We start from the raw sequence: 27291 nt of genomic DNA, 5'->3' as shown, positions 1-27291 counted from the left end.
CACAGAGCCCCCGTGGTGTTAGTTCAGATGTGACCCCTTGCCAGGCTCAGCTGTCTCCTCCTCCTATGACCTCTGCCTGCCTTGGGCAGAGTGGTGGCCAGGTTTCCCCTCTTCTGATATGGCTGGATCCTTTCAGAGATCCCTCATGCAAAGTATAAGGCAGTCTGGTTTTGCCTCCATGTGTATCAGTGTTGTGTTGTGCTGGCACTCTTTTACTGATGCATTGATCTCAGGCAAAAAGGGGTAGAGGAGGTGCATTTCAAGTCCTGCACTATAAACTGCTTAACGTCTTGCATGCTCAGCTGTAGCTATCTGCCCTACTGTGTCAGACTGACTGCATCTGGCAGAGATGGATTTGATATGTATAAGTACAGGGTTAATGGTAGTGAAACTGTCTTAGAATTGAGGGCAAGAGTTCATAAACAAGCCATTTCCAAGAGCTGTACAGTCCAGGACAGGGAGCTGCCACTGGTGATAACAATATCTTGCAAAATGATGCAAGTGAATCCCTGATTCAGGGTAAATAAGGAGTCCTTCTGTCTTGCTTGGGGGTAAGTAAAGGAAAGTTGGAGACCTATGCAATTTCCCATGGCTTCTCTTACTCAACTCAGTCAGCATTTTGGTATGTGCCATGAACCTTAAAAGCTCCTTTAGTGCTGATCTTCATAGGACCCTGCTGTAAAACACATCTGGACCTTCTTGATTTTTCAGTGCCAAACCAATGTCACCGCTTTTTAACCATTTTACCCCCTAATCACCATCCTATGTCTTTGAACACAACTGTCTACTGCTGAGTGCTCTCCCTTACTTGCGTAGCAGTGCCAGAAGAATGCTGTCACAGCCCCTGTACTAGTACTGTGGTGGACTTTGCACATGATCTTGACCTTAGCAGGCTCTGTGATAGATGTTGTCCATGTTTCATTCTGAAAACCATTTTTTCTTCTTTCCTTTTAAATAGGTATGTATATAGTTTGGGTTGCAAAGGCTGCTTTGCTTTCAACAAAACATGTCCCCAGTGTAATTTGCTTAAAGACCTCCTCCATGGCCAAAGAATGATGCACATCCATCACAGATTCAGTCTCCATTCATATGCAAAAGAGGAACACTACTTGCGGTCCCATTTGCCTCCAGAGAAATTATATCTGGGCAGATATTTTTTCTCTCTATATATATTGCTTTGAGGCTGTTTCAAAACTGTTCACTTGGGCACTCTGTGCTTTAAAGCATATATTTATAGTGACCAGGCTTTTCCTGAGCTCATACTCCATTTGTGGTTCCTACATTGTAGCTGTAGGAAAATACAGATAAGAAGGTAATTTTCTGGTGCAATTTTGACATTGGCAACACGTTGTGTACAATCTATAGGCTAGGGCAATGCCACCCCCTGCCCCCCCCCCCTCCATCCCCTCCCAGTGACTATGCTGTTTTCTAGTGTTTTGGTTTGGTTTTAGTGTGCATGATGTAGAAGATGTTATCTCCCAGCTGTAGATTTAAAATTGTGGGAGTATCTGGATAAATCCCCGAGGATGTCTATGGATGTATTACTTCTGTGCACATTGCCATCTCACTCCAAGTCTTTAGGTTCTCATCAACTACAACCATTTCTCAAGCAATCTGTTAAGACTTGCAACCTTTTAGGGCTATGTATCCCTGCACAGATTTCTCACAGGCTGTTCTCAAGTACTCCCAGACTAAAATTTTGGGCAGGGTGATAGATTTGCAGAACAATGAACTTTTTGCCTCTGCCTTGACCATTAGGGCAGCAGCCTTTGGCTATGCTCTTCTTCTGTTCATCTTTCATTAAAATATCCTGTATGTAAATCCTCTTACCCATTATACCATCAAAAACTTGTTCTGGCTTCCTGTGAAATGCCTAAGGACAGTATTGAATTCATCCTTACATGATCTCTGATTGCAGGGTGCTTTTTATTAATGGCACTTGTGCCACTCCATTCTTCCAAAACCACAGGAAACTACTTAGTATGAGAGGAATTTCAAAACACTATGCTGTCATTTGCTTCCTTCACTAATTACTTGCTTCTTTTTGGACCACCTATAAATGTGGTGTTCAACCTGTCTTCCTACAGTGCCTTGGGAAGTTCATACATGTGGGAGTGTTTTCTGCTCACTCTGTACCTAACAGCAATGAGCATCTCTGGTCCTTCTTTTAGATTCTGCCTTGGAGGGACAGCTACATTTCTCCTCCCTGTGAGAACTGAGTTGAATTTATTTGTGGAGACTGTGTTGTGGTTGGACTCTTATACCTCTATTCCAAGCTTGCTGGTACTTCTCTTCCTCCTGGAAGTCATCATCACGCCCTTCGTTCTTTTCCAGCATTCTTTTGTCCCCAGCCAGTATGTTCTGTGCCTCTCTCCCCAGATAAAACCAGGAATTTGATACAATTTTAACCCCAGTGAGTTTATTTTCTTTTCCAATTTTCTATTGTTTCAACTTTTTATTTATTCATCTGTTCATCTATTCCCTGTAGTGCCTAACTAGGGTAAGAGTGTCCCTGTAAGCCCCAAGTGACTCCAATTTACCCTCTTTTCCCTTTAGATTTTCTCTCAGGTCTAGTAAGACTGCAGCTGGGACCACAGGTTCGAGTACCTACATGCAGCTGGAATATAAGGTGCCCCCTTTCCTCCGTTTGGCTGCCTGTTCCTCTCCAGGTGTAATGCTGTCCCTGATTCTGGCAGAGGACTCCCTTACGTGTTACCATCTACCTGGGTTGCTCTTGCACAGGCTCTTAAAGCATTTGTAAACTCTCCCCAAGCTGCCTGGTGGAGCTTAGGCTTGTTAGACTGTTTCCTATTGCACGGAAGAGCTATTTCAAGTACTCACTGATAGCTGGGAAGCATAAGCATTCAGAAATAAAACATTATTCAGTCATAAGTAAGGAAGACTGCATTTGTAAAATCTTGTGTGGAGAAGCCCATTTTCTCCTGTGAAGGGCTCTCAGGCACCATGTCAAGCTTATGTTTTGCTAGAGGAGGCATCAGCTGAAACAGTGGCAGCCAAAAGGCTTTGATTCGTTTCATTTATTTTTAACTTTCCTATTGAAATGTCTGAGGAAAAAACACACACACACACACACACACACAAAAAAAAAAAAAAAAAAAAAACAAACAAAAAAAAAAAACATGCTTCCTTTGAGAGCCCTTCAGCTCTGAGAAAGATACCTTCTGTAATTTAGAAACGGCCTTGTTCTGTGAACAGCCTGGCCGAGCACCGCCTGGGGGGCTGCATTTTCCTCTTTTTTTTTTTTTTTTAATGTATATGTGTATTTTGACCATGAACACAGCCACCTTTCTGAAAGTCTGGTGCTGTGTTCCCTTGGAGAGGAGCTGAGCTGGCTGGCAGGGGGCTGCGGCTCACAGGAGCGGAGCATGGCCACTGCCAGCAGAGGCCCAGTGCCTGCAGGCCCCGCAGGCCGTGTCAGTCGGCCGGTCCCGAGGATTCTTGTCATGTGCTGCTGCTCAGACAAAGATCCCTTTCTTTCTGTGCCCAGTGGGTTCTCCATCAATGAGAGGACCTTGTCCTACAAACAGAAATCAAACCTCTGTAATTGCAGTGTCACTGATAAAACTTCTCTCCCAATCTGTACGAGCACTTTGACCTCTTAACTTGGTGCGCACACTTCGAAGTTTTCTCATCTCGAGCTCTTTTTATGGTTTTGATGGAAATACTGCAGGGAAGTTTATTTTGGGAGTGTTTTTGATCTATCTCAAACAAGAAGCTAGGCTTGGGAACTTACAGCCAAAAGTGCTATGAATCGTCTGGAGTGTTTGCTTAGCTCTTAATCAAAATGATTTCAGGTTACGGTTTGCTTCTTGTTTTAATTTAGAACTACTTTTGCTTGAAGAATTGGTGTTACATGTTTTTCAACAGAGACGAGAACAGAATTTCTGCTCCAAACAGCTTCCATTTCTAACAAAAGTGAAAAATTTAAGCAAGAAGGATGCAAACGAAAGAGTGGTGTTGAGTAGCATGACAGTTCTGTATTTTTTTTCTCCTCCCAGTCAAATTATTGTTGTAACTGTTCTTCCTAAGTGAAGATTTCACTGGGGGAAGAAATAAAGTTTCTAGGTTTCACAGCAGGAAAGTCTTTCACAAGAAATTAATATAAGATAGTGAAGGGATCAGGAAAACAGTCTAAACACAAAGGGATTGTCCAGAAGACTGCACAGAGATAAGAATGTGAATATATTAGTTCATAGAAGAAACATGCAGCAGCCATTTGAATTTCAATCCAGCTGTTCAGTGGCAAATACGGACAGTACTCACCACAGAGTGTTAACCTGGGCACAGTGATCGGCAGCAGTCATGGTCACCATCCCAAGTCACCATAGAGAATGAAAATTTTTTGTTTGTACATATGTTGTTCTTTAAAGGAAAATATCTTACATGGGACAAAGATATAAAGACTACAAGATACTTGGAAAGGAAGGAATGTTTAAAAATGATAGACTGGAAATGGAGAGAAGCAGATATTTGGCTTCTTGGATTGTACTTGAAGTTTCTAATATTTAGTTCCTGCAAAAGGGAAGTGTATGTGAGAAAGTAACTGGGCTAGCAGACTGGTTAGCTTTGCTGTTGCTTTCCAGTCAATAAATCACTCCCCTGGGCTAGGGGTTGTGCTCTGCCAACAGCAGGGTTTTTTAGCTGGCCCTATACTGGTAAGAACATAATTATCTGTTTCTGTGCTGCAATAGGTTATCAATAAAATATGAAATAATTATATTGTTTAATACTGAAAAATTGCTGCATTGTTTACTATTCTTAGATTTCTTCCCTTTTTTATTAAACAAAATCTTTTTCAAATGTTAAAATTCTACTTTTTTTTTTTCTTTTTCTTTATTTTTTTTTTCCCAAGGGATTTTATAGAAGTTAGCTTCTGAATTACATGCGAGATGCTGTCTACTCAGTGTGTTGGTAGCTCAGATTCAGTAACAAGAATGTGATTTTTTTTTCCAGATATCTGCCTTCAGGGTCACTCTGGGACACTCTGAAGTCTTACGGCCTCAGAGACTGTTTCCTCCTACAGAGGTACCTCTCTGATCTATGCAGTTGCGTTTACATTGAGCTCCCAAACAGTGAAATAACTTGTCAGCCTTAAACACTACATATGATAGAGAAAAGTCAGTGGTAATAACTTCTGAGTTATGTGAATGAATCTATATAAGTGTCATGAATTAAATGAATGATTAGCAACACACAAAAAGATATTTCCTCTTCCAGTTTCTGGAGATTTTATTAATTCCTCATAGGATAAGTTACTATGTTCCTCATTTCAGAGAAAAAAAAAAAGTTTTTACTTCTGAAGCGTCCTCACTTCCCAGCAGGTAAATACCATAGTAATGGTATTTAATATATAGGTAAATTAATATATAGGTAAATACCATAAAGTACCTAAACACTAAGCAAAATGACAGTTCACCCGTACCTTCCAACCTCAGCAGAAATTAAGTTTTGGCTAGCTATTGGTGTTTTGTAGGAATTATGCCTGCTCAGTTATTTATTTTTATATTGTAGCAACTTTTTATCCTGATTCCTGCAGAAAGAAGGCTGATGCAATCATACTGTGTGTGCTTGTGTCTCTGTCACTTCCATATCCCTGATATCTTTTGAACCTATTGACAAATTTCAACCAATTGATCTCTCAAAGAAAATTGAGTTTCTACAAGCTTTGTGAAAATAGCCTGCCAGAGAGCCCTCTCACAGAGGGCCAGGCCATAGTGCGAACAGGCCTCATTTCAGACAACAGAGAATCCACTTGTGAGAAAGTGTTTATTGATAAATGTCTTTCCATGGGGAGGGTCTCAGGGAGAGCTTGTTCTTTCTTCGATCTGCAGTCAATCAAGTCTGAGGCTCAGGTCACTTAGGAGCTAGGTATCATAGCACTGATCCCAACAGCATGTGGGGATACCGCTTTGCAGTAATTTACCAACTTCATTTGCAAACATTTACCAACTTCGCTACGTTTAAACTAAATATTCTTAAAAACCACTTAAATCTCTCCTCTCCTCTCCTCTCCTCTCCTCTCCTCTCCTCTCCTCTCCTCTCCTCTCCTCTCCTCTCCTCTCCTCTCCTCTCCTCTCCTCTCCTCTCCTCTCCTCTCCTCTCCTCTCCTCTCCTCTCCTCTCCTCTCCTCTCCTCTCCTCTCCTCTCCTCTCCTCTCCTCTCCTCTCCTCTCCTCTCCTCTCCTCTCCTCTCCTCTCCTCTCCTCTCCTCTCCTCTCCTCTCCTCTCCTCTCCTCTCCTCTCCTCTCCTCTCCTCTCCTCTCCTCTCCTCTCCTCTCCTCTCCTCTCCTCTCCTCTCCTCTCCTCTCCTCTCCTCTCCTCTCCTCTCCTCTCCTCTCCTCTCCTCTCCTCTCCTCTCCTCTCCTCTCCTCTCCTCTCCTCTCCTCTCCTCTCCTCTCCTCTCCTCTCCTCTCCTCTCCTCTCCTCTCCTCTCCTCTCCTCTCCTCTCCTCTCCTCTCCTCTCCTCCTTCCCTTCCCTTCCCTTCCCTTCCCTTCCCTTCCCTTCCCTTCCCTTCCCTTCCCTTCCCTTCCCTTCCCTTCCCTTCCCTTCCCTTCCCTTCCCTTCCCTTCCCTTCCCTTCCCTTCCCTTCCCTTCCCTTCCCTTCCCTTCCCTTCCCTTCCCTTCCCTTCCCTTCCCTTCCCTTCCCTTCCCTTCCCTTCCCTTCCCTTCCCTTCCCTTCCCTTCCCTTCCCTTCCCTTCCCTTCCCTTCCCTTCCCTTCCTTTTTTTTTCTTTTTTTTTTTTTTTTTTTAATTTTTGTCCAACAACTGCCCAATACCTGTCACTTAAGAGCAAGGCTTTACGTTGTCCATCACCTGAGAAATCAACCCTTGACCTTTATCACTGTCACTTTTCTTCATAGATTCTCTGAGTTTGAAGTTACAGAATTGCTAAAACAGATAACAAAGTGCAGAAGGCTGAAAAGTGGCTAGGACAAACCTCCAGGGACAAAGTTTATCTGTTGGAGCATTTCCTGTGTGTACTTTGAAACCTCTCAATTTAACTTGATCAAAGCACAAGCCGACACGTTTCAGCTCCCTACTGAACAAACAAATTTACTGCTTATCATTGTTGCCACCTCAGTCTTTAATTTACTTTACCTAGTAAGCCAGTACATGTTAAATGAACAACTCAGGCATTTCAAATGTTCTGGTCTTAAAAATAGGCTATAGTTCATCTGACACTAAAAGATGTGACGTTTCACAGACCTTCTCCTTTGCCACAGTCGCTATATAAAAAGAGGCTTAAACCATATGTAGCCAGTGTGGAAAACAGTGGCCTCTTTGGGACCACTGTATCCATCAGCATCTGCAGGAGGGTTTTTTTTTTAGTATCTCAGAATTCCTCCTTTCTTTTTCATTAACTCCCATAGGACGTATGTGGACTGAGAAAATAAATGGTGGCATTTTTGAAATGCGTTAGTTAACTCACATTAACACATTTCAAAGCACACTTTATCACATATGGATTAACAGATCATTTATACACCACTTTTGTCAACAGGAGTAACTAATGCTTTTTTTAGTGTTCTTTTAGTTGGCTTTTTTTTTTTTTTCTCATTAAAAAGTATTTATTTAAATTAATAATACTGATAGTAAAGAGTATTGTGACGTTTTGCATGAAGGGAGGGTGGCCAGGCAACCTGGCCCATAGGAGATAGTGAGGTACAGTGGCAGCCTTTCTGTTTTTATGCCAAAACAATTCAGGCAATGTTTTCAGTCGGTGTCTAAAACTCTGTGATTTTTTTCCACTTAATTAAAACTACTGGCCCATATTTTGCAGCTCATGTGGCCTTCCCTGCTCTCAGAGAAACTGAGTCCAAAAGTTCTGATTTCATTTCTAACTGCTTTTCTTCAATATCATGTCTCCCAAGACCCAGTGTGGTATTTGAGGTGAGGCTGCTGCTTTTTCAGAAGGCACCTGTAGAAGTGGGAACAAGTGCTACATGTTTGGACTTAGTTCTTGAATGCTTTGCCTTGTGTGAATGTGGACCCCCTGAACAAGGAAACTGCTACTGCCCCTCTGAGGTGTATGTTTCTGGGTCTGGAGTGCAAACACTGAATTATCCAAACAGCTTTGCTCCTAGAACACCACTAAAAGGGATCTTTACTCGATATAGGTAGATTTAAACTGTTCTTCATCACTCTGAACTGCAATTGCCTTTGTCAACTGGCAGTTTCTTTCCTTCTTTCAAGCAAAACAAGCACCTTCAAATATTCTGCAAGCTCAAGTATTAAACATAATCAGTTTTTATTCTACTTCTGTGTCATCCCTCACTGACGATGCAAAATGTTTAAACAGTGTAAGTTATGATGGAAATTTTCAAAAAAAAGTGCAGCGACACATCTCTTCTTAGAATTAATGGAACATGCATGACTCTTTCCTGCACAGCTTGGTAAATGTCAGTCAGAGACTTCAGAGCATCTATGCAAGAAATGACAGGACAAACAGCCACATATGTCAGCATCTACTGACACAGATCTACCTCCACATGCAATTCTACTAATGAAAGTATCGTGTCTTTCCCCATAATAATCACAGACTAAGGTTTGTTGAGGTTGAGGTTTTTCAAATTTTTTCAAATTTCAAATCCACAAAATTCCTTTATAATTTGGACTTGCATTGGGATACTTTTTTCCTCTAATGTTATTAACTTAAACAAATTAGATGACTTACTTTTCTGCTTAAATGAAGCTTGTGCCAGATATAGAAAAATGCTTTCCTGAAGATAAGTTCACACAAATGAATGCTCTGCATGTTTGGATTACCTGTAATGAAAGTACTTATCGAGATAATACAAAATTTTTCATTTGGCCACACTGCTTATAAATTTGTGAGAGAAAGCCTCAGTCTAACTGGTTCTGACATTTTCAAGATCAAATTTAGACAATGCTGCTGGGTGGGAAAGGTTCTTCTGCTGTTCTAGGATAAAGCAGACTTCTACAAGTATTTTCCAGACAAAGAAAAGAGTAAGTTTGTTCTGGACTAGGTGGCACCCTGATGCTTGGGCTTCACTCTGGGACTGTTGGAGAAACAGGTTTAAACATTTATTTTGCCTGAGCTGTATTTCTCACATGCCAAGAGGGATGCCCCTGGCATCAGTCCATCAGCTGCTCTGTGATGGGTCTTCCTAAATATCTCTGGCCATAGAAGTTGTTCATGCTTCTCTAAGAGAGGCTGACTGTGTGGTTGTGGGTTTGAGCACTCCTCGAGGACATGGGAGACTCAGATGGATGCTCCCACTCCAAGCTTTTGTATAAAAAAGCAGAAACTATTCCAGTAGGTGATCTTGGAGAAGGTGCTTTTTCCTTCCTATGAAACAATACTGGTTGGGAACACAACCAGTCCTGAAACTGGAATCTCTGGTCTAACTCTGGCAGAGTAGGTATGTTGGCTACTAGAGCAACAAAAGCTATTATTTTTACTGAAAGTTTCACTCAAACAGCTGTTTGTGTAAGAACCACCATTTTTAACAAGTCAGTATTTTGTAATAAAAATTATTCTGTCAGAAATTTCTGTAGCCTCTCTAGAGAACAGTGGGATAGAAGGACAGGGTCTCTGGACTGCTCTGTGGACTTCGACCTTCTTACACAGTCTTCAATAAAACTTTGTTCCTGTGGCTGTTCTTCTCAGCCCAACTGCTCTTGACACAAACTAATTACAGAAAACTACAGCTAATGCTGTCAGGAGTATGCTGCTAATTGCTGCAAACATGCTCACAGGTATCCCTGACTGCACTAAAGCAGCCAAATGATTTGTGCTCCTTAAATGGGCTGTGTGGAGGGCAACAGTCCAGTGGTGATGTATCCAGTGTGGGGATCTCTTATGTTGGTTGTAGTGTTAAGCAGGATGCAAGCAGAATATTTTAAATCCCCTGTAAAAGACTGTCTACATGCTGCTAGGCTATACTGGAAGTCCTATCTCATTGTCAGTGTCCCTGGATGAACGGATAGCAGAGAAACCCTGAAGTCCCCTGGCTGCTAAAGGGGTGGGAGCCAGGGTCTGTGAAGCCTTCTATACACCTCAGTCCTCATTTGTTTGCTGGATATCACTTAAAATTTTCTATTCTAGTCATTTATTTATTTATTTATCTATCGGATGAGTAGAGACCAGAGAGAGAGGAAAAAAAATAGAAGAGACAAAAAATCCAGGTATTTCTGTGATATCTTCACCTGTTATTCTTTTCTTGGGATGGCAGCCTCATTGTGTGTACTGTTCTTTTCTTCTACAGACAGCCATGTGTCAGATGTCTGCAACTTTCCAAGTTTTAGTAAATTCAAACAACAGTTTTAGTCTTCAGAAATTAATCTTTGCAGAGCATCTATGTCAGGAAAGCTGCTGTCCATTAGTAGGAAATTATTCAGAGAAAGGAAGACGATTTGCTTATTTATGTAAGAAACTGCTGTGCAATTAAGTACAGATATAGGTCAGTAAAATAAGTTCTTTGATCTATTGCTACAAGGAATCAGTGTAAATACGTTTCCTGATAAGAGTTGCTACTGCGTAATTGCATTTTACAAACTGCGTAGTGTGCTATTACTCAGGAAATGTGTTTACTGATATGCATGTCTCAACTCAGCCTCATGGTTGAAAGGTTTGCTTTTGCTGGTATTTATAGTTCTTGCACATTTTTAATAAGGTGATTAAACTTGTGAAGGGATGGGAGAGAGTACAAATAGGGAAAATTGATTCTAGAGCATACAAAACCACTATTGAAATAGAGACCAGTTGATTGTTTTTAAACAAATGCAGGTTAAGATTAAACTGCAAGACAAATATGAAGAGGGATTAATTTATACTGTCAACTCTGACTGTTCTGGGCTTCATCTTTTTGTGAGAATAGATGAGAGTATGACTCCATCACAGCTGTAAAAAGGTTTCCTCTTCATGGAGTTTTGTCCTATTCTAGGGAAAATAATACTCACTATAAAAATTGAGCCCCTTCAGAGCTTGCACAAGAGCTGCTAACTGAATGCCAGTGGTATTGAATGCTCACGTAAGAATGGACTTGACCTGGGCTTTAGTGGCATTCCTGATATAGGAAGACAGGAGTCAACATAATGTTGTTATAACTCAAATCATACTTCCATATTTACAGACTGTCTGCCATAGTAAGGAAGGGTATCCAGGCAATTCTTTTCAAGTTTAGGTTTCAGTCACTGTGAACCTGCCTAAGAGATGTCAGTTGGATAGAAGCTATTCAGTTAGGCTGGACTGAACTTATTAAATGTTATATCAGCATGAAAATATGTATACTAATGTACAGGTTTGAGCTAAGCCATCTCATCATATTTTAACGTGGGAGACTTAGACCATTGTGTAGTTAAAAACAATAGGGGGAAAAGTGGTTATATTTGTATTTCTTTGCTTTGAAGAATACATTGTTGAACTATCCATTGTTGAACTATCAGAAACAGAAAACTACTGCAGGATGGGAAAGCAGCCCTTGAAGAACAGGAGAGCATCTCTGCAGTCTGATTACAGAAGCTGTGAGTTTTCTAGCTGTGGGCTTCTGAAAATCCCTTTTTGCCAAAACATGGTATTCATAACAGGGTAAACAACACTTTAAGACTGGAGTGGGACATCCACTATTCTTGTGGTCTGTAGTAGGCAACAGAGAAAAAACATCGTGTTGTTCCTGAGAAAGAGGATGTGGTTCTGGGTAAGTGGCCAGGGTGGGAGGCAATTCCCGCATCCTGTGTTATCTTCAGGTTCTGGAGCCAAGCTCATTGCTCTGCGCGTCATGTTTTGGTAATAGAAAAATGAGTTTCACAGCTCTCTTCTCTGCAAGGATTTCAGGGCCTAGTCTTCTTGGGGTAACCAAAGGAAAGCTCTGGCTTTTTCTTATCGGAGGCAAAATATGTGGTCGTGTGTGGCAGACTGAAAACAAAATGAAACTGAAACAGAATTTGTCTTTCCCTGGATGTCCTACGTGCTCAACCTAGGGTGAAAGAGGTGCTGCAGTACAGCTTCAGATGTCCTTTGGAGCCCTCATGTGCAGTCATAGTCTGAAGGTCCTGTGAGCAGTAGGTGAATCTGAGCAACAGCATTTAGCGTACAAGTGGTACCTTTCTCTCTTAGTGATGTTTTGCACAAAAGTGGGCTGCGCTTTCCATATAAGTGAGCTACAGAGTAGAAAATACATTGATCAGGAATGTGAAGGGCTGCCATCATCTTTTTGCTTTAACTGGAGTAGGGTGCTTTAAATGGGCACTCAGGTGTCCTCTGATAATGGAATGCTCCACTGGGATCAGCAACGTCCAAGGTATGGTATGGTCATGCTCTGGGTTGGGATTTAGATGACCAGTGTGCTTTTTCATGACTTTAGTGCTCCTTACGTTTCTCCTCAAGAGATATCTCTTCACTTTTCTGACAAACCAGTACCGTGGTGTGTGCATGAGATAAAGATTAATACCCGCATTTCCTCCTCACTCACTAAGGGATCTACTGGCGGAAAGCATTTGGTGGGCCAGTCTAATTTCCTGATGGCAGTTCAGATTACAGTCAGGCTCTGCAAAGCTAGAAATGACTGTTTCTGGTGTCTTTGGTGTGGTTTTGGCTCCCAGGGTCTGCAGAAAAAGACCTCTCCTGTTGATGTTCAGAAGTGCATAGGATTGGCACCATCATCATTGTTAGGAGAACAGTGGTGTTTTTGTTTTGTTTTGTTTTGTTTTTGTTTTCCCCTCTTTCTGAATCTTTTATTATTATTATTATTTTAATAATTTTTAAAATAATAATGCAATATTGCTACAATATAATTACAATCGCCTTACAATATTGAAAAAGAGAGAGGGAAAGAAACCTCTAAAAGAGCACACTAAGAATGTATTTTAAGCAAATGGCAGGAAATGGCAATGTTCATGTTGCACACAAAGTCTGAATTTGGCTCCCTTGTGACAGTACAGTCTCTAATTACACAAACAAATATCATTTTTGAAGGCTATGTTAAGCCTATGCTAAGTATGCTACTATGCTACCAGTAGCTTATGCTACTATGTTTTCTATGCTAAGAAAGTATGGACTAAGAGTATGGACTATTTAAAACCTTAGACAAGCATGGAAGTCCCACCAATTGTATTAGGCTTATGCTGTTTTATTGTCAGAGTGGTCCATTTTATTTTTATCATTTAGTGGGTATGATACTCATTTTCTACAGGAGTAAACAGGCTTCACAAATGTGTGCAAATGTTCCCGGCTGAGGCGTTTTTCTGAACTGGGTAGATGTGAAAAGATGTTGAAATTCTTTCCTGACTCAGGCCCACAAAGATTTCTAGTAGGGGCCATAGCTGGAGAAAATACACCCTTGGCTGGGCACAGTGTGCCCATTTATTATTAGAAAAGCAGGGTGCATCTCTGTCAGATTTCTGAAGAGAAAGGACTTGGGGAGTAGTATGACCCAAAGAGAAAATTGTTTCCTGATCTGTGTGAGAGATCTAAGCTGAGCTTTCTTACTCAGGGAAGAGAAGCTGGAAGAAAGGCTCCAGATACTACAAGGTAAGATGACTGTCTCTGCTATTGATAGGATACCTGGAAAGCACAAAGGGGAATTAGGTATCTATTTCAGACAGCTGCATTAGACTTCTCCTTGCTCTTACTAATCCTCCTCAGCAGTATTATGGGCAGAAATTCTTCCTTCTGCATGAGCAGTTTTTCTAGTGGTTAAAGACATTAATGAAGGCTGAGACCATTAAGTCCTGTTTCTTGCCTGCTTCTAGCAAACTGTATGAACTCAGTCCCATTGTTTTAGTTCCTGTGTTTCAGTTTATTTATCTGTAAGGCAGCCGTCTATGTTATATACCTCACGCAGCTTTGTGAGGACAGATTTTTTGTAAAGAAGACTGGGAATTTCTGGGAAAAAATGTGGTGTAATCATGACATATTATAGTTATTATCAGTTCTCATTGAAAGAATTGTACTTTTGCATGTGAGAAAGGGAAGAAGGAAAGATGCTCATTAGCAGCTTCCTTCCTCGGGCTATGAGCTTCCATGGGCTTCTCTCTGATAAGCGTGTACACAGCTGCAGTCCCACGGCAGCCCAAGCTGATGTAACAGCTGCTGCCGTGGTGTAGTGCCACCATCTGCCCTTCTCCCACAGTCCCTCTCCATCCCCTACATTGCCTTAAATGTTCTCTGCTCCTTCGCAGAATCCTTCACAGAACCACTTCAAGAAAACTACCTTTGGGGAAGAAAACTACCCGTTACTCTTTCTTTTTTCTTTCTGAAGGGGTGCAGTTTCAGCTGGGGGGTGGTGGTGGTCTGAAGTGTGGCAGGACACTGTAGAGGGACACTGGAGCTGTTGCAGGAGAGGAGCAGGGCTGTGTGGCTTAGGGCACGGCAGCAGAGATGGCTGTGGTGGCCAGCAGCCATGCCACAGCCTTTCCCACCAGGCTAGGGTTTTCTGGTGAGGTGATAGCTGCTGCTGAGACTGGCCTAACAAATGGACCCACAAACAACAGCATAACCCCCGATGGGGTAGTGCAGGGCTGAAGAGGAGCCATGGGGGAAAGAGAGGAGTGAAGGTGCTATAAGATGGGACTCTAATCAAGAACAAGTTGAGGAAAGAGAAATAGGAGCCATTATGGAGAAAATGTTGGGTTATGGCTCAGTGGCTCTCAAAAAGTTGACCAGCCTGGAATTATTAGGAGAAATCCAGAGAACTGCCTGAAAATACCACTTTCTGATAGTAAAATGTACCTGGTTTGCTGACTTCTTACACACTGTGAGGAATTCTGATCCCTGCTCCCCACTTCAGAAGGGATGAGGTAGAGTTAAAAAAAAAAGGTTCAGAGAAGAGCATCAAGGATGCACAGAGGAATGGAGCCACCTTCCTGACACAGAGAGGCTACACAGAATAATCCCTCTGGAGTCTGGAAAAGAGAGACGTGGCAAGAGCAGAGGAAGGTTGCTAGATTGCAGTGCTTTATGGGATCATGAATGACATGGTGAATGGATACGAAGAAAGCAAAAAGATGTGTTTCAGTACTTCTTTCTAAAAAGAATAGAAGGCTGGTGAACACTGAGAACTTACACAAACACAAGAAAATTTAGGTTGAAAGGGACTTCTGGGTGTAATCTGGTCCAACTGTCTCTCAAAGAAGGGCCAAAGGTGGCTTTGTCTTGCCTAGTTTTGAATACCTCCAAAAATGCAGATCCTGCAGCCTCTCTGGGCAACCTGATCCAGTGTTATCAGACAGAAGATTTGAAACAATTTAAGAAAATATTTTATTTTATGACCTTTAAATATGATTAACTCATTACTTAGAATTCAATGGAGTGAAAAGACTGAATTGCTTCATGTACTGACCAAAACCCTGGAAGAAAAGCTCTTCCGGAGCTATTAAAACTGTGAGCACAACTCCTAGCTTGAGACTGCTGTAATCAGCAGATTGTGGGAAGAAGGCAACATACTGTGGGGAGAATCTCCATGATTTAGTTGTCCTCTTCTATCCCAAAGCACCTAATATTGGCCACAGTCAGAGGAGAAGTACTGCCTTTGATGGGTCTTTGGTCCATGCAGCATGGTGGTCTTGGTCTGATCAGTGGGTATCTAAGCCTGGGAACACATCAAGTAGGGTGAAAACACATTAGAGCTCATAATGCTGCCTTAAATTTCACAGAAGGACAGCTGCCCAGGCAGGTTCGGACCTATTTCCATCATGCGTTAAAAGTTAGTTTCATAACATGCATTTTTCTGTCAAACTTTGTGAATAAAACAGTGCAGGAAGATGTCGTGACTAACACGAAGCTTTTTATTCAGGCAGCAGATGAAGTGGGTTAGTTTTAGAAAGGAGTAGGAGTCAGAAGAACATTCAGCTTAAGCAGACAGACCAACCCCAGTTAAACTGAAGGGAAAAGCAGTGACACTGGCTCTTGCATATCTGATGTGAAAGGCTAGGAATACAATGCTGGATTTATTATTCAGGTTATACATTATCCCAGAATACTGCAGTTTTATAGTGGTGACATCTGACCACTTGCTATCGAGAGATAACTTGAAAGTGCCGCACGATAGGAAAGCTGTTCCTTTCTTGTTGCAGTTATTTTTATTGACGAGCTTTCCGACGCTGTGAAGAGTCCATTGGTACACAGAGGCAAAATACCATACACAGCCAGTCAGAGTAAGATTGCAGGTATGAACAATAGAGCGAATGAATACCCTGCTGCTCCTCTGCACACATAGCTGCTTATTCATCCTTAAAAAAATAAAAAAGTTAAAAAAAAAAAAAAAAAGCACAGATGTTTGGATTCAGAGATAAAACGATCCCATAATGCAGGGAGCTCTCACGTTTTTTGGATACGATGTGCCACATCTTGTGGGAGAGGTGGATGTTGGGGGCGCTTCTTTCTGCAGTATGTCATCTGCAACATAAACCCCTCACGCTCGCGTCAGGCCCCTCCCTTCCCACTCATGAGTTGATAACCTCTTTGTTGCAGAAACATTAATTGATTGCTTGGGGGAAAAAATGACATTGAGAAGGAATGCAATGCTTTATTTATAGGCTGGCTGTTGCTTTTCTTCCGATAAAGTGCTTTCACTTCTAGTAGTTGATTATTAAGGAGAGCAATGGTGTGATCACAGACACTGGGCAAAGTCTTTCTGGTGCCTTTGCCCTCTCACTCCAGCTTGTCCTGTCCTCCTTGCAGAGTTCAGCTGCAAAGGGGAGGCTGTGCATCAGCCAGGGGGTGGCCGTGGTGGCAGAGGTCCCAGGCAGGGGACAAGCCCACAGACCAGGTATGGGAGCAGTACCTGAAGCTTCTGCTTGAGCTCAAAGGGCTCCGTGCACCTGGGTGTACTGGGGACGGGGCCTAGTGGGTGGCCATGTGCCATCACAGTCACTGTTTGACGCAGTGTCTGAGCCAATTTACAGGCAGAAAGGCACCCTCGCTTCCTCTCTGCTGCCACACTTGAACTAAAGCATCTGGTGCAGCCCGTGGGGCTGGAGTCAGTGCCTGGCTGGGCCATGGCAAAGGAAAAGCAAGCCCGCTACCCTAGATGGCACATGGCAGGGATCAGGAGACCCTGAACATGCACGTTACTTTGTTTTTGCAGCACCGATCTTACTCAAGCCTTCTTTCTTAGTGATCACAGTAAGAACAAGAGAAATGGCAAAGCTTTTAGTAAGATCAGTTTCTCTAATGACTCACCAAGTGCTACAAAGTCAAAACAGGTTGCTTGTACTTGAAAGGTATAAAACAACCATGTCATTTTTATGGTTACTGTACAAAACACCGCATATATGCATGCAAGGGAACATTTTAAAATCTCATATAGCTTTTTTTTTTTTTTTTTTTTTTTTTTTTTCCAGCTAGAGGCTTCTTTCTTCTGGTTTTTATTCATGTGTCATGATTTGTATTAAACGTTATTGCTTTAGCAATTAAGCTAATTTCCTCACTGCATTCTGCCAGTCAGTGTATTGCTTTTTTGTACTCCTAAAAGAAAGCAGGAATTCATGTCAGGTACTGGCGGCCCCTCTCAGTCCCCACTGCAATCCACCAAAGTTCTCCCCTGGCCATCAGCAGGGGCAGCTAGCACTGGGGAATGAGCAATAACTACATAGTCCATCCGAAAAAGATCTGCAAGTCCATCAACTTTCTGTTACGTAAAATTATTTTCAACAACAACAATACACCTACATTTCTATAATGTCTTTCATTCCAAATGAAATTTCACCATAGTAGTGTTTTGGGAAAATGTGCCTTTTTGTGTAGTTACAAATGATTTGACAGGAAAAATATCCCTTTCAGTGAAGTCTGACAGAAAAATGAAATTTCAAGGAAATAAAATATCTTGTAATGCAATTAGAGATTTTTACAAAAAAAAAAAAAAAAAAAAAAAAAAAAACTTTTAGAGAGAAATACTCTCATTTCGTCAGAACAAGACAGCCATCTTAGGATTTTCCAGTACTTTCTCTCTCTCGCTCTCTTTTTTCTTTCCTTTTTTCTTTTTTTCTTTTTTTCTTTTTAAGGAACAGGAAGCACCCAAAAGTATTCAAGCCCCTAGAGGATATAAAAGAACATAAGTGGTAGCGTGTGATATTTCCTTGGGTGGAGAATAGTTCTTATACATCACATTCCTTTTGCAAGTTAGGGTATGCCCCTGTTGCAGCGCCTGGTTAGGTCCTGGGGTGGTTAATCCAGGACAAGCCCTTACTTCCACAGCTGCACTTCTACCCAGGCCCCTACAGCCAGTGTGTGGCTCACCTGGGCACACTGTTGTGTGAGCTGCAGACAGAAGATGCTCCAGACATTCCCAGGTTGTTTCTGGAGCTGCCTTAAATGGACTCTGAAGGGAGCTTATCTCAAGAATGAAAATAGCAACATAAAATAGTTCAGATCCTTGGTTTGTCACTGTACACAGGTATGTTACAAATTTCCCCTTAGGGAAGGAGCAATGTACACTCTGCAGCTGAAACTGCCTTTTTCCTCCTCTTCTTCCATGCTGGGGCCTTAGCGGCACCAGCCCTTTACCCAGGGGGTTTGTTCTCTTTTCTGTGATGGCCACAGTACAGCAATTGCCGTTTGAGGATGGGGATGAGGTCAAAGTTTTAACCATACTCTTCCCTTACACCGCTGTCTTCACAGAGGCACCTGCCCTCCCTGCACCTTGACATGGGCAGGTGGTATAAGGATTTGTGGAGAAAGCCAGCTGCTTTTTGTCTGCACTGTTGCTCTGTGCCCTACATGATCTGCCAAGGAAATGAAGGGAAAGAGTTAAGTGCAGTGGTTCACGGGAGTGCCTTCCCAGCTCTATGCAGGTATTTCCTGCCCGACAACTCAAAAATGTTAATTCATAGAACAGGGTGCACATTTCTTTCTGCCTTCTGCTTATTAAAAAGTCAGTGATAGCAGGCACCATCTCCAGTGCAGCTTCTTTGTCCCCTGCCATGGGTCTAGCCTTCCTCCAAGTGAGAGGTCTTGGAGCTGCTAAATACCACTGCACATCTCCAGGGCCCAGGGCCCAGCCACACGCATTGCTGGGAAGAGAGGAAGAGGTCTGGATGTTTTTTTGATCCACCAGTCCCCACCTTTGTTCCCATTCTCCCATGGCTGCAGTCTTCGAGTTACAGAAGAAATGCGCTGATTTACATCTTGTGCATGGGTGATGTTCCCAGAAGCTGTACAGGCAGGAGGATGGAAAGGTGAGCTTGTCATCCATGGATGACTGACCTGCACCCTAAAGTATCCCAGGACTATCCCAGGAACTGCTCAAGGCACTTGCAAAGACAGCTTGCATGTCCTCCTCCAGGACTGCTGAGCTGCTCTACTTCTTCAAGCTTTTTAAATTTGGGTTTCCCCACAGCCAGACCTTTCTCAAGCTGCTTAGCTTTTTTTCCTTGTACACCCACATAATTACTCCAGCACAAAGAGTGGGCTTGTGAAGCAGCAGCATTTTAAAAAACCACAAACTCTGATCTCAAGGCAATCTTTCCCTCCTACTTCCTCCCCCTTCAAGCAGGGGTGTCAGCCGTGCTGTTTCTTTCAAACTTTCTCTGACTCATCTCATCAGGCAGCTTGTAAATACTTGAATGCATCCATCAATGTCAAGTCAAAGTAAGTAAGTAGCTGCATATGCTGTGCAATGGAGTTTCCTTCACTCATATGTGTCTTTTTGGAGGTACAAAGAATTTAGGGGTGGCTCTATCTCCCAGTATCATTAACATGCATAGATGTTGTTGAAGATGTCTTGTCATGAGAACAAGGCACAGTATATAAGACAATCTTCTTACAGTCAATAAAGCATACTTTACTGAAATACCCACTGTTGTATGATCTGGGCTGGAATGTCTTTATGCAACATGCTGCATTCCTTTAAGCTTAAAAACTGGGAATTAAAGACTCAGAGGAGCTGGAATACCAGCAGCCCTTTGAGAAGGTACCATTTCAGACAGGCTGGTCACAGCTTTAAAAACAGTTGCTAGAAAAATATTATCTTTTTGTATTACTAGGGTATAATTTGCTGTGTCATCGTTGCATGCCAAAATCTGAAAAGCAGAATGTGCAAGTGATTCAGAGGATATATGGAACACAAACCGCCTCTTCAGAAGGCAAAAATCTCTGCTGAAGAACAGTAATGTTCCCATGTATATGACTGATAAACATGTGAGTTTCATCTTGAAAGAAGTGACAAAATATGGACCCTGCACCAAGGCTTTGCTCAGCATGGGGCAAGATTCATCAGTTTATCTACTAGCAGGCTTGTTTATGGCAATGAAATTGTTACAGTGGGAAGGAAGGGAAAGCCTTGCAAAACTTCCAAGCTATTCCCACTGGATAGCTGAGAGAGAAAGTCTGGCAATTGCAGTAATGGTCAGTTCAGGTGGATGAACTTACCTTCAGATGTACATATGTGTGCAAATATGCTCTCCCACAAACACAAACACACACACTCATTAAGTAGGCTATAGGTGAGAATTAAACTGGGAACCAGGAACTCAAACTTAGTGTTACTTTACAGAGTAATCTGGTGGAAATCAGCTGAGCGTGAGGAACTCTCCTCTGTACAGTGGAAGAGATGATGCTCTGAAAAGTCTTCCTTCCCTCTGCTACACCCCATAGTAAGAGACTGGCAGAAGCAGTGCTGTGACGGGCTTTCCATTCATATTTGCTATGCTTTTAAAACATAAAGCATTGCTATCTCGCTCTGGATTCATTGGGCTGACCAGAGTAAGATACTGGGTCAAGGTGAGCACCAGTAGTAGTACTGGTTTGTAAGCAGTTTTTCTCTATTGTGATGAAAGGGTACTTCAAGCACTGTTCTTCCCTCTTGTTTCTCAGGGAGTGCAAGTTGAGAATCAGGATAATCGCACAGCAGAAATGCTTTCCATCTCACTCCTTTATTTACTTTTTTTCATGATTTCCTTCCACTCCCAGGTAAAGGAATGTAGGCTGTTTGAAGAGTTGATCTGCTGGGGTGGGGCACTAGCTTAATTTGAAACATTGCTGAATATTTAGTCATGTTCTGTAGGAGTATCAGAATCATAAAATACTTGGATTCCTAACAAACTGTGCACGTGTACACAATCTACAGAAAGAGAACAAGTGTTTAAAAACAAGGCTCTATACACAATTCCAAAGTCATTTAAATATAAGATATATATAATTCAAGTTAAAAACATCTTGCAGTACTACATTATTGACAGCTTAAAGTCAGACACCAACTGTGATGGCATAAATCTGTAAGCTGCTTCAGGGAAAAAATGCTAACCATTTTAAATTTGATTTTAAAATAAAGGTACCATAGAAGGAAGTTTGAGTTCATTTAAATAGGAACATATCATTTATAAACAGAATTTTCTTCCTAGTGGTCAAATTGGTCAACTCATGGTGGTTTAGGAAGGTAGTTCTCTTATTTTTAGACTTGTTGGCTTATGCAGTGGCAGGTGGGACCATGCTTTTGTGACTAAAGTCTTCAGATTAGGATGCTTCTCTAAGTCTTTCATTGACTAAAGATGGATCAGAACAAAGTTCCTCTTCTCTCAAAGATTTTGTGATTTCAAAATAAATTTCCCATTTTGTACTTAATCTCCCATTTCTAGATGCCATGAAAATACAGTGTATTTCCAGTGTTGAAACATGGACTGCCTGTCATTGCAGTGCTTATGGGACACCAAAGGACAATCTCTTGGAGACTGTGAAGGCTCATGTTAGCCTTCTCTAAGGGAAGATTCCCTCAATTGTTCTTGAAGTGATAGATGTATATGCTTTTAAAAGAGCAGGACAACCTGCTTAGGTGATGGTATAACTCATTGTTCCGTTTCTGATCCTGCAATCTCAGGCTAGAAATCAAAGCCATTAGAGCTTACACTGGAGTGACGTGCAATCAGAACTGGACCCATTCTTCTCAATGTAGGTCCACTAATGGTTCACAAATAGGTTCACAAATCCTAGCTTCTGTCTCTGTTGGTACCAGACTTCAGAGGAAGACAGAAATTGTTTGCAAGACACAAATATTTGTAGGGTGAGTATACCTTTACTGAAAAACGACCTCAAATCCAATGCTGGATAACAAATCTGGATAGATTTGTCCAACTTCTATGTATAGCTTTCTGGCTGTGGCTCCAGAACCATAGCCAATGACATTTCGTCATCTAACTACTTCCTTGATAGGCATAATGAAGTAATTAACTGTCTAAGTGCTGTCAAATATACTCGCCTCTGTGTGCCCACCAAACTGGTCCTTTGAAAGTCTAAATACAAAACTGGAGGTGACTTCAGAACTCAACACTGCGTTCTCAGTGAAAGTGAGGCAAACTACTACTAGTGACTACAACAGTGTCAAAACTTTCCCTGCTTTCCCTTGTCAAAGGAAAATTGGCTTGCAGGTCTTTATGAGTGTTACCAAATTCCTAGTCATTCACCGTGGTTGAGACCCGTCTCTCCCACAAAGCCACTCAAGCATCATTCACTCTTACATACCACGTTGGCTTCACCACAGAGGTACATCTCATGCCCTGACTTATCTTTGTACATGTTGTCTATGAATAATTCAGGACGTCTCCAGACAAGTTTACTGTTTCATTCCAAATGAATAAGCACCGGTAACAAATCTGATGTGAAAGTGTAGCAACAGACTGAATAGCTAGTATAAAGCAAGAAAGGTTTCCATGGACACCCTTTTGCTCTGATAGGCTGTTTTAAGGGAGAAATGTGGTGTTCATGTAGCAGGTTCAGGATGTGAGAGGAGACAGCCTGTTCCAAAAAGTCACATGCATCAGTTGTTCAACTGGCCAGTTGGGCAGATGTGTTCAATGAGCACTGGAGGCCACTGGTGATATAAAAGATGCATTGTGTCCCAGTCCCTACACCATCCCTGGGCTAGTTCAAGCTTTGCCAGCATGCCGCATCAATTAATCACTCTCAGTCAGATGAGACAACTCCCCCTGTGACATGCACTGTACTCTTGATACTGCAGGTGTGCCAAATGCTCCGAGCTCAGGTACCAAGTCACACTGCAGGACACTGACACACATAGACAGTGCTGCATATACATATATCCTTTGTGAATGTAGACACTTCATTATAATATTATTGTTGCTAGGTATTGATGTTGTGTTTTTTTTTAGTGGATTTTTAAAAAACTGTTAATTTAGCCAGAAATTGTACCAAGCCGTTCAGAGGCTTTTGTTAGAAAGAAGCAGAAGTTTTGTGACAATGTGTTTGGCAAGGATAACACTCAGCAGATTCCAAGGACATTTTGACAGGGAACTATAAGATACGTTGTCACTTCTATAAGGAGAAAGAATATCCTGCTATTAACATGTATCTAGATTTTCTCCTTGATTGTCCAGTTAATGATCCCAGCCTTGGTAGTAGTTTTCAGGGAAGATCCAGCAGCTAGATATCTGAGATGAAGGTGATGAAGAATAGTGGATTTCTAAATTAGAAAAGTTCAAAGGTAGAAACGGGTAATAAGGAAATGAAAAGAAAAAATCTTTGTGATCATCATCCAAACTCTAGGGGGGAATAACAAAATCCACTGCGAAGAAGAGGTGCTCTCCATTCAGTCCTTCAGGTCAAAGGGTTTTCTGAAGTTTCCTTCTTTCAAGAGAGAAAATAAAATGAGCTTGGTTTAGGAATATGGGGGAAAGCCCTAAATGTAGAATAGAAATGGAAAGATTTGGAAAGATTGTGATATCTGTGTCCTAGGTCTCCTTAATCATCAAGGAAGAGTATGCAATCTTCTGGGCAGCATGACTTTGCCCTGTCAAAACTTGTCATACTTAAATTATTTGACTATTCCTCTTGTGCTTGCCCCTTGTACTACCCAAGTAGCTGAAAGTTGGGCCAGTTTTGTATGTGCATTTTTGAATCTGTTGGGATTGTTTGAACCTATTAAATCTTTTCTTCTCATGTTTTCCAGAACAGTTTGTTTCTTCTTTCTGCTGTTTCCTCCGAGTTCCCTAAGCAGGGATTGTCTTCTGTTATATTAATATAACCTCCCTAGTATGATGAGTCCTGCTCTGGGGCAGGGGTGCCTCTGTTGCACAGCTCACTGCTAACTTTGTATTTTTACAACCAGCTTCTAAAGGTCTTAGTTGTCTTTTATCTGTTATTTAGGTAAAAAATCTACTGCAAAGAAGCCTATAAGTCTTTCCAGTTATCTGCCAAACTAATTGAAAAAAGACTCATTAATTTCTTTTGGCAATTATTACAGAGTGAATAATGCAGTAAGTCACTCTGAGCTCCTGTATAACGTTTTCTTGCTTTATGGATTGTTTCCTAGCATGCCTGCAGCAGAGCTGTTTATGTTGTTTTCACTTTGTAATTTTGTGCATGAAGTACTACAATAAACATAATTAAAACCAAATTTCCCTCTCTCTCCTCCTATTTTTTCTTCCCATGACTCTTCCTTTCTCTTAATCTTCTTCATTCTTGTTTCCCTTACTCATTTTTTTTAATGCCTTTGCTTCTTGTGCTTTCTCTTTTGCTCCCTCTCCCTTCACAGATCTTTTTTTTTTTTTTTTTCTTCCCTCTTTCATATTCCATGTGCTTTCACAGACCTCAAAAGGCCTGTACTTAACATAAGCTGGGGTTTCCAGAGATGACAAGTCTGTGGGCAGAAGCCAATAAGATTTGAAGTTGAAACACAATCACATAAAACAGAACTACAAGCTCTTGCAAAACTGGCTTGTATAGACTCATACCTGTGAATGACATGTGAGCAGACTGTCTACACTGCTTGTGTTTTCCATTTAAGGTGATCACTTGTCATCTTTCCACCATTCATCCACCTGTCTTATTTCATAGTGATCAGTACTTTTCTTTTTAAGGAGATAGCTGTTACGATATGGAAAGCAGATCCCTAAGTTAGTTCCCTGAAATGTTCTTTCTGCACGTGGGCTTCTGAAAGAAGCACTCTGTTGGGAGTCTGGACATTAGGACTCTCTGGGCTTTATTGCTGGGTGATTGTAAGCCAGATCCTCTATCGTTATTAGCTTTCCCATATGCAAGACGGAGCATTGACTCCCTTATAAAATTCTGGGAGATCTACAGATGACAAATGTCTTTACTGTAAAAACATTTTATTTATTTACACTGAGAAAGAACCAAGAAGTTCTTGATGGGTATTCAGTCCTTGCATGTAGGGCAGATGAAAGCTGACCACTGTGGTGGGTGAGGTGAAGAGTTTCCCATAAGATTTAGGTGATCTGAACAATGTGCAGAAGCTGATGGGTTTCACCTAGGGTTTCTGTTTGTTTGTTTGCTTGCTTTTGTTTTTGTTTTGTTGTTTAATTTCTTCTTCCTCTGTCTTTCAAGAAGCTCCATCATATCTCATTTAAGTAGTTCCTGTTCACCAAGTGGGAAAACTTGTCTGTTTGAATGACAATACCTTAGATAAGTACTGTCCATGATGTTATGACAGAAAGTGTATCTCATTGTTGGAAAGAGATGAGGTTCTGACTGCTAAATACCAATACCAGTTTGCATTATGTTATCTTTCTAAAATGTCCCTGTAGCACTAACTTGGAAATTTTATTTGATCATTGGTAAAGACTGTAGGATTTGGCTTTTGATGAAGATGATAAAAAATTCACATTGCTGTCTTTCAGAAATGTCATTTTTTCAGTTTGAAAAGAATGCTCCTGCTCAGCACAGGTTTTATCCCCATGAATCCTGTTCTGACAGACACAATGAAACTCAGATTAATGCTGTCATGCTAAAATGTTCTCTTATGCATCTCTGCTTACTTTGTATTAATATATATACGAAGTATTCCAAGATGTAGAGTGGGATCATGTTTTGTTCTTACCACTACATAGCACTCATGTTGCTTTCAATGTTATTTACCAAAGGGAAAAAAAAAAGGTGTTTTTTTTTTTTCTTTTTTTTTTCCCCTTTTCTTTATCTGCTATTGTTACAAAATATCCCAAATGAAAAAAGAAGCCTAACAACTAAAAATGCTCAGCAGTCATCTAGGTGCTTTGCAGATCCAGAGGGAAAAATGTCAGCCTGTCATAAGCCAAGAACTAAAAACGGACATTCCCAGGATGTCTGCAGCAGGCAACTGGGAGCAGCATGGGCAGAAAAAGTCATATACAGAAGCTTCCATTCCTGGTGCACAGCAGTCGCCTATATGGAGCATGAATTGGTCCTTTGGAGAGGAAAGCAAACCAAGGGTTATGGTATCTCTGATAGAAGAGAGTGACATTTTTTGATCAATCAATAGAGTAGGTCACAGAAGAAGTTCAGTCTTTCATCCATATACTCAGTCAGTGCTGGAGAAGTCTTTGAATGTATACATGCCCTTGAATGCTCCTGTTTGGAGAAAGGTGCATTGTTTTCTAGCAGGATATGTGTGGTCATGTATAGATGAGGAAGGTGAGAGAAAGCAATATGCCACCCAGTGGGGAAAATCTCTTTCTCTTTATGTTGTTACACGGAGAATGGAACTTTTTAAATTCCATGGTACACTTAAATATTTTTTTTCCTGGATACCTCCCCAAATGATCAAGAAGACTGTCAAGAAGACAGTCATGGGTGCATTCAGTTTTATGTAGCACATCATCATTAGATACAGCTTAGATCATTGTAACAAGCATTAGATTTAAGAAAACTTGTAGCTATAGGACTTACAGGAGTCCCAAATTTTCCCCCTGATCTCTAGATTGGAACAAATCATTGAAACTTTCAGCAAGGTGAAAAATCTGAAGATACGAGAATACCAAAGAGCACTCAGGCACTTTTCTTTTTCATTTTCATTTTGACTGTCATGTTAAGATACTTATATTAAGCTGATTTCTAGAATGAAAAACAGTAGTTTAGAAAGTTTAGAAAAATAATTACATTTCCCCAAAATGTTTGAGTTCTGTCAAATGAACATCTGCCAAAAGGTTTCTGGCCAGCTATTGTGTTGCCAAGAAACCACGGAATCCTAATCCAAGCTCTAGTAATTTGCCAGAAGCTGCTTCACGAACCCTGGGAAGCTAGAACAGGTGGACACCTTTGCCTTCACTCCCCTCTTACACCAACAACACTTCCATTGAAGCTGAAAATTATGGCCTCAGTCTTTCTGAGCTCAGGGCTTTGCTTAGGAGGTAAGGTTGCCTATCAGAGGGGTACGGTGAAAATGGATTAACAGTTGGGGCTTTTGGGCTCAATGGAGAAGAGGGCACAGAGATTACCTAGACAGCTGGGAGAATTAAATCCTATGTTTGCTGACAGCTGAAATGAGCCCTCTTACAGGAATTACCTCCACAAGATACCTTGCTTTTTCAAGTCCAGAATATCCGCACTTGTAAATAACGTGGCACAGGTGGCTCAGTGTAAATACA

At 41.4% G+C, this 27291-nt stretch overlaps 1 protein-coding gene across 9 annotated transcripts in view; it reads left to right on the top strand.

Moving 5' to 3' along the window:
* LOC311430409 (uncharacterized protein) overlaps positions 1 to 27291 on the top strand; it is a 237439-nt gene that overhangs the window by 147717 nt on the left and 62431 nt on the right. For 8 of the 9 annotated variants that reach the window (XR_014688772.1, XR_014688773.1, XR_014688774.1 and 5 more), the window contains exon 2: positions 4975 to 5046. Coding sequence is in view for 3 of the 9 variants with exons in the window: in XM_084506929.1 (XP_084363055.1) it covers positions 4975 to 5046 (72 nt within the window). In the remaining 6 variants the exon portion in view is untranslated. Of the gene's footprint in view, positions 1 to 4974; positions 5047 to 13475; positions 13514 to 27291 lie in introns of all 9 variants that reach the window. The other variant, XM_084506931.1, reaches the window with a different exon arrangement.

The sequence above is a fragment of the Aythya ferina genome (assembly GCF_964211825.1).
Source record: "Aythya ferina genome assembly, chromosome: 1".
Classification (NCBI taxonomy): Eukaryota; Metazoa; Chordata; class Aves; order Anseriformes; family Anatidae; genus Aythya; species Aythya ferina.
This window is presented reverse-complemented; position numbering and strand designations above follow the sequence as displayed.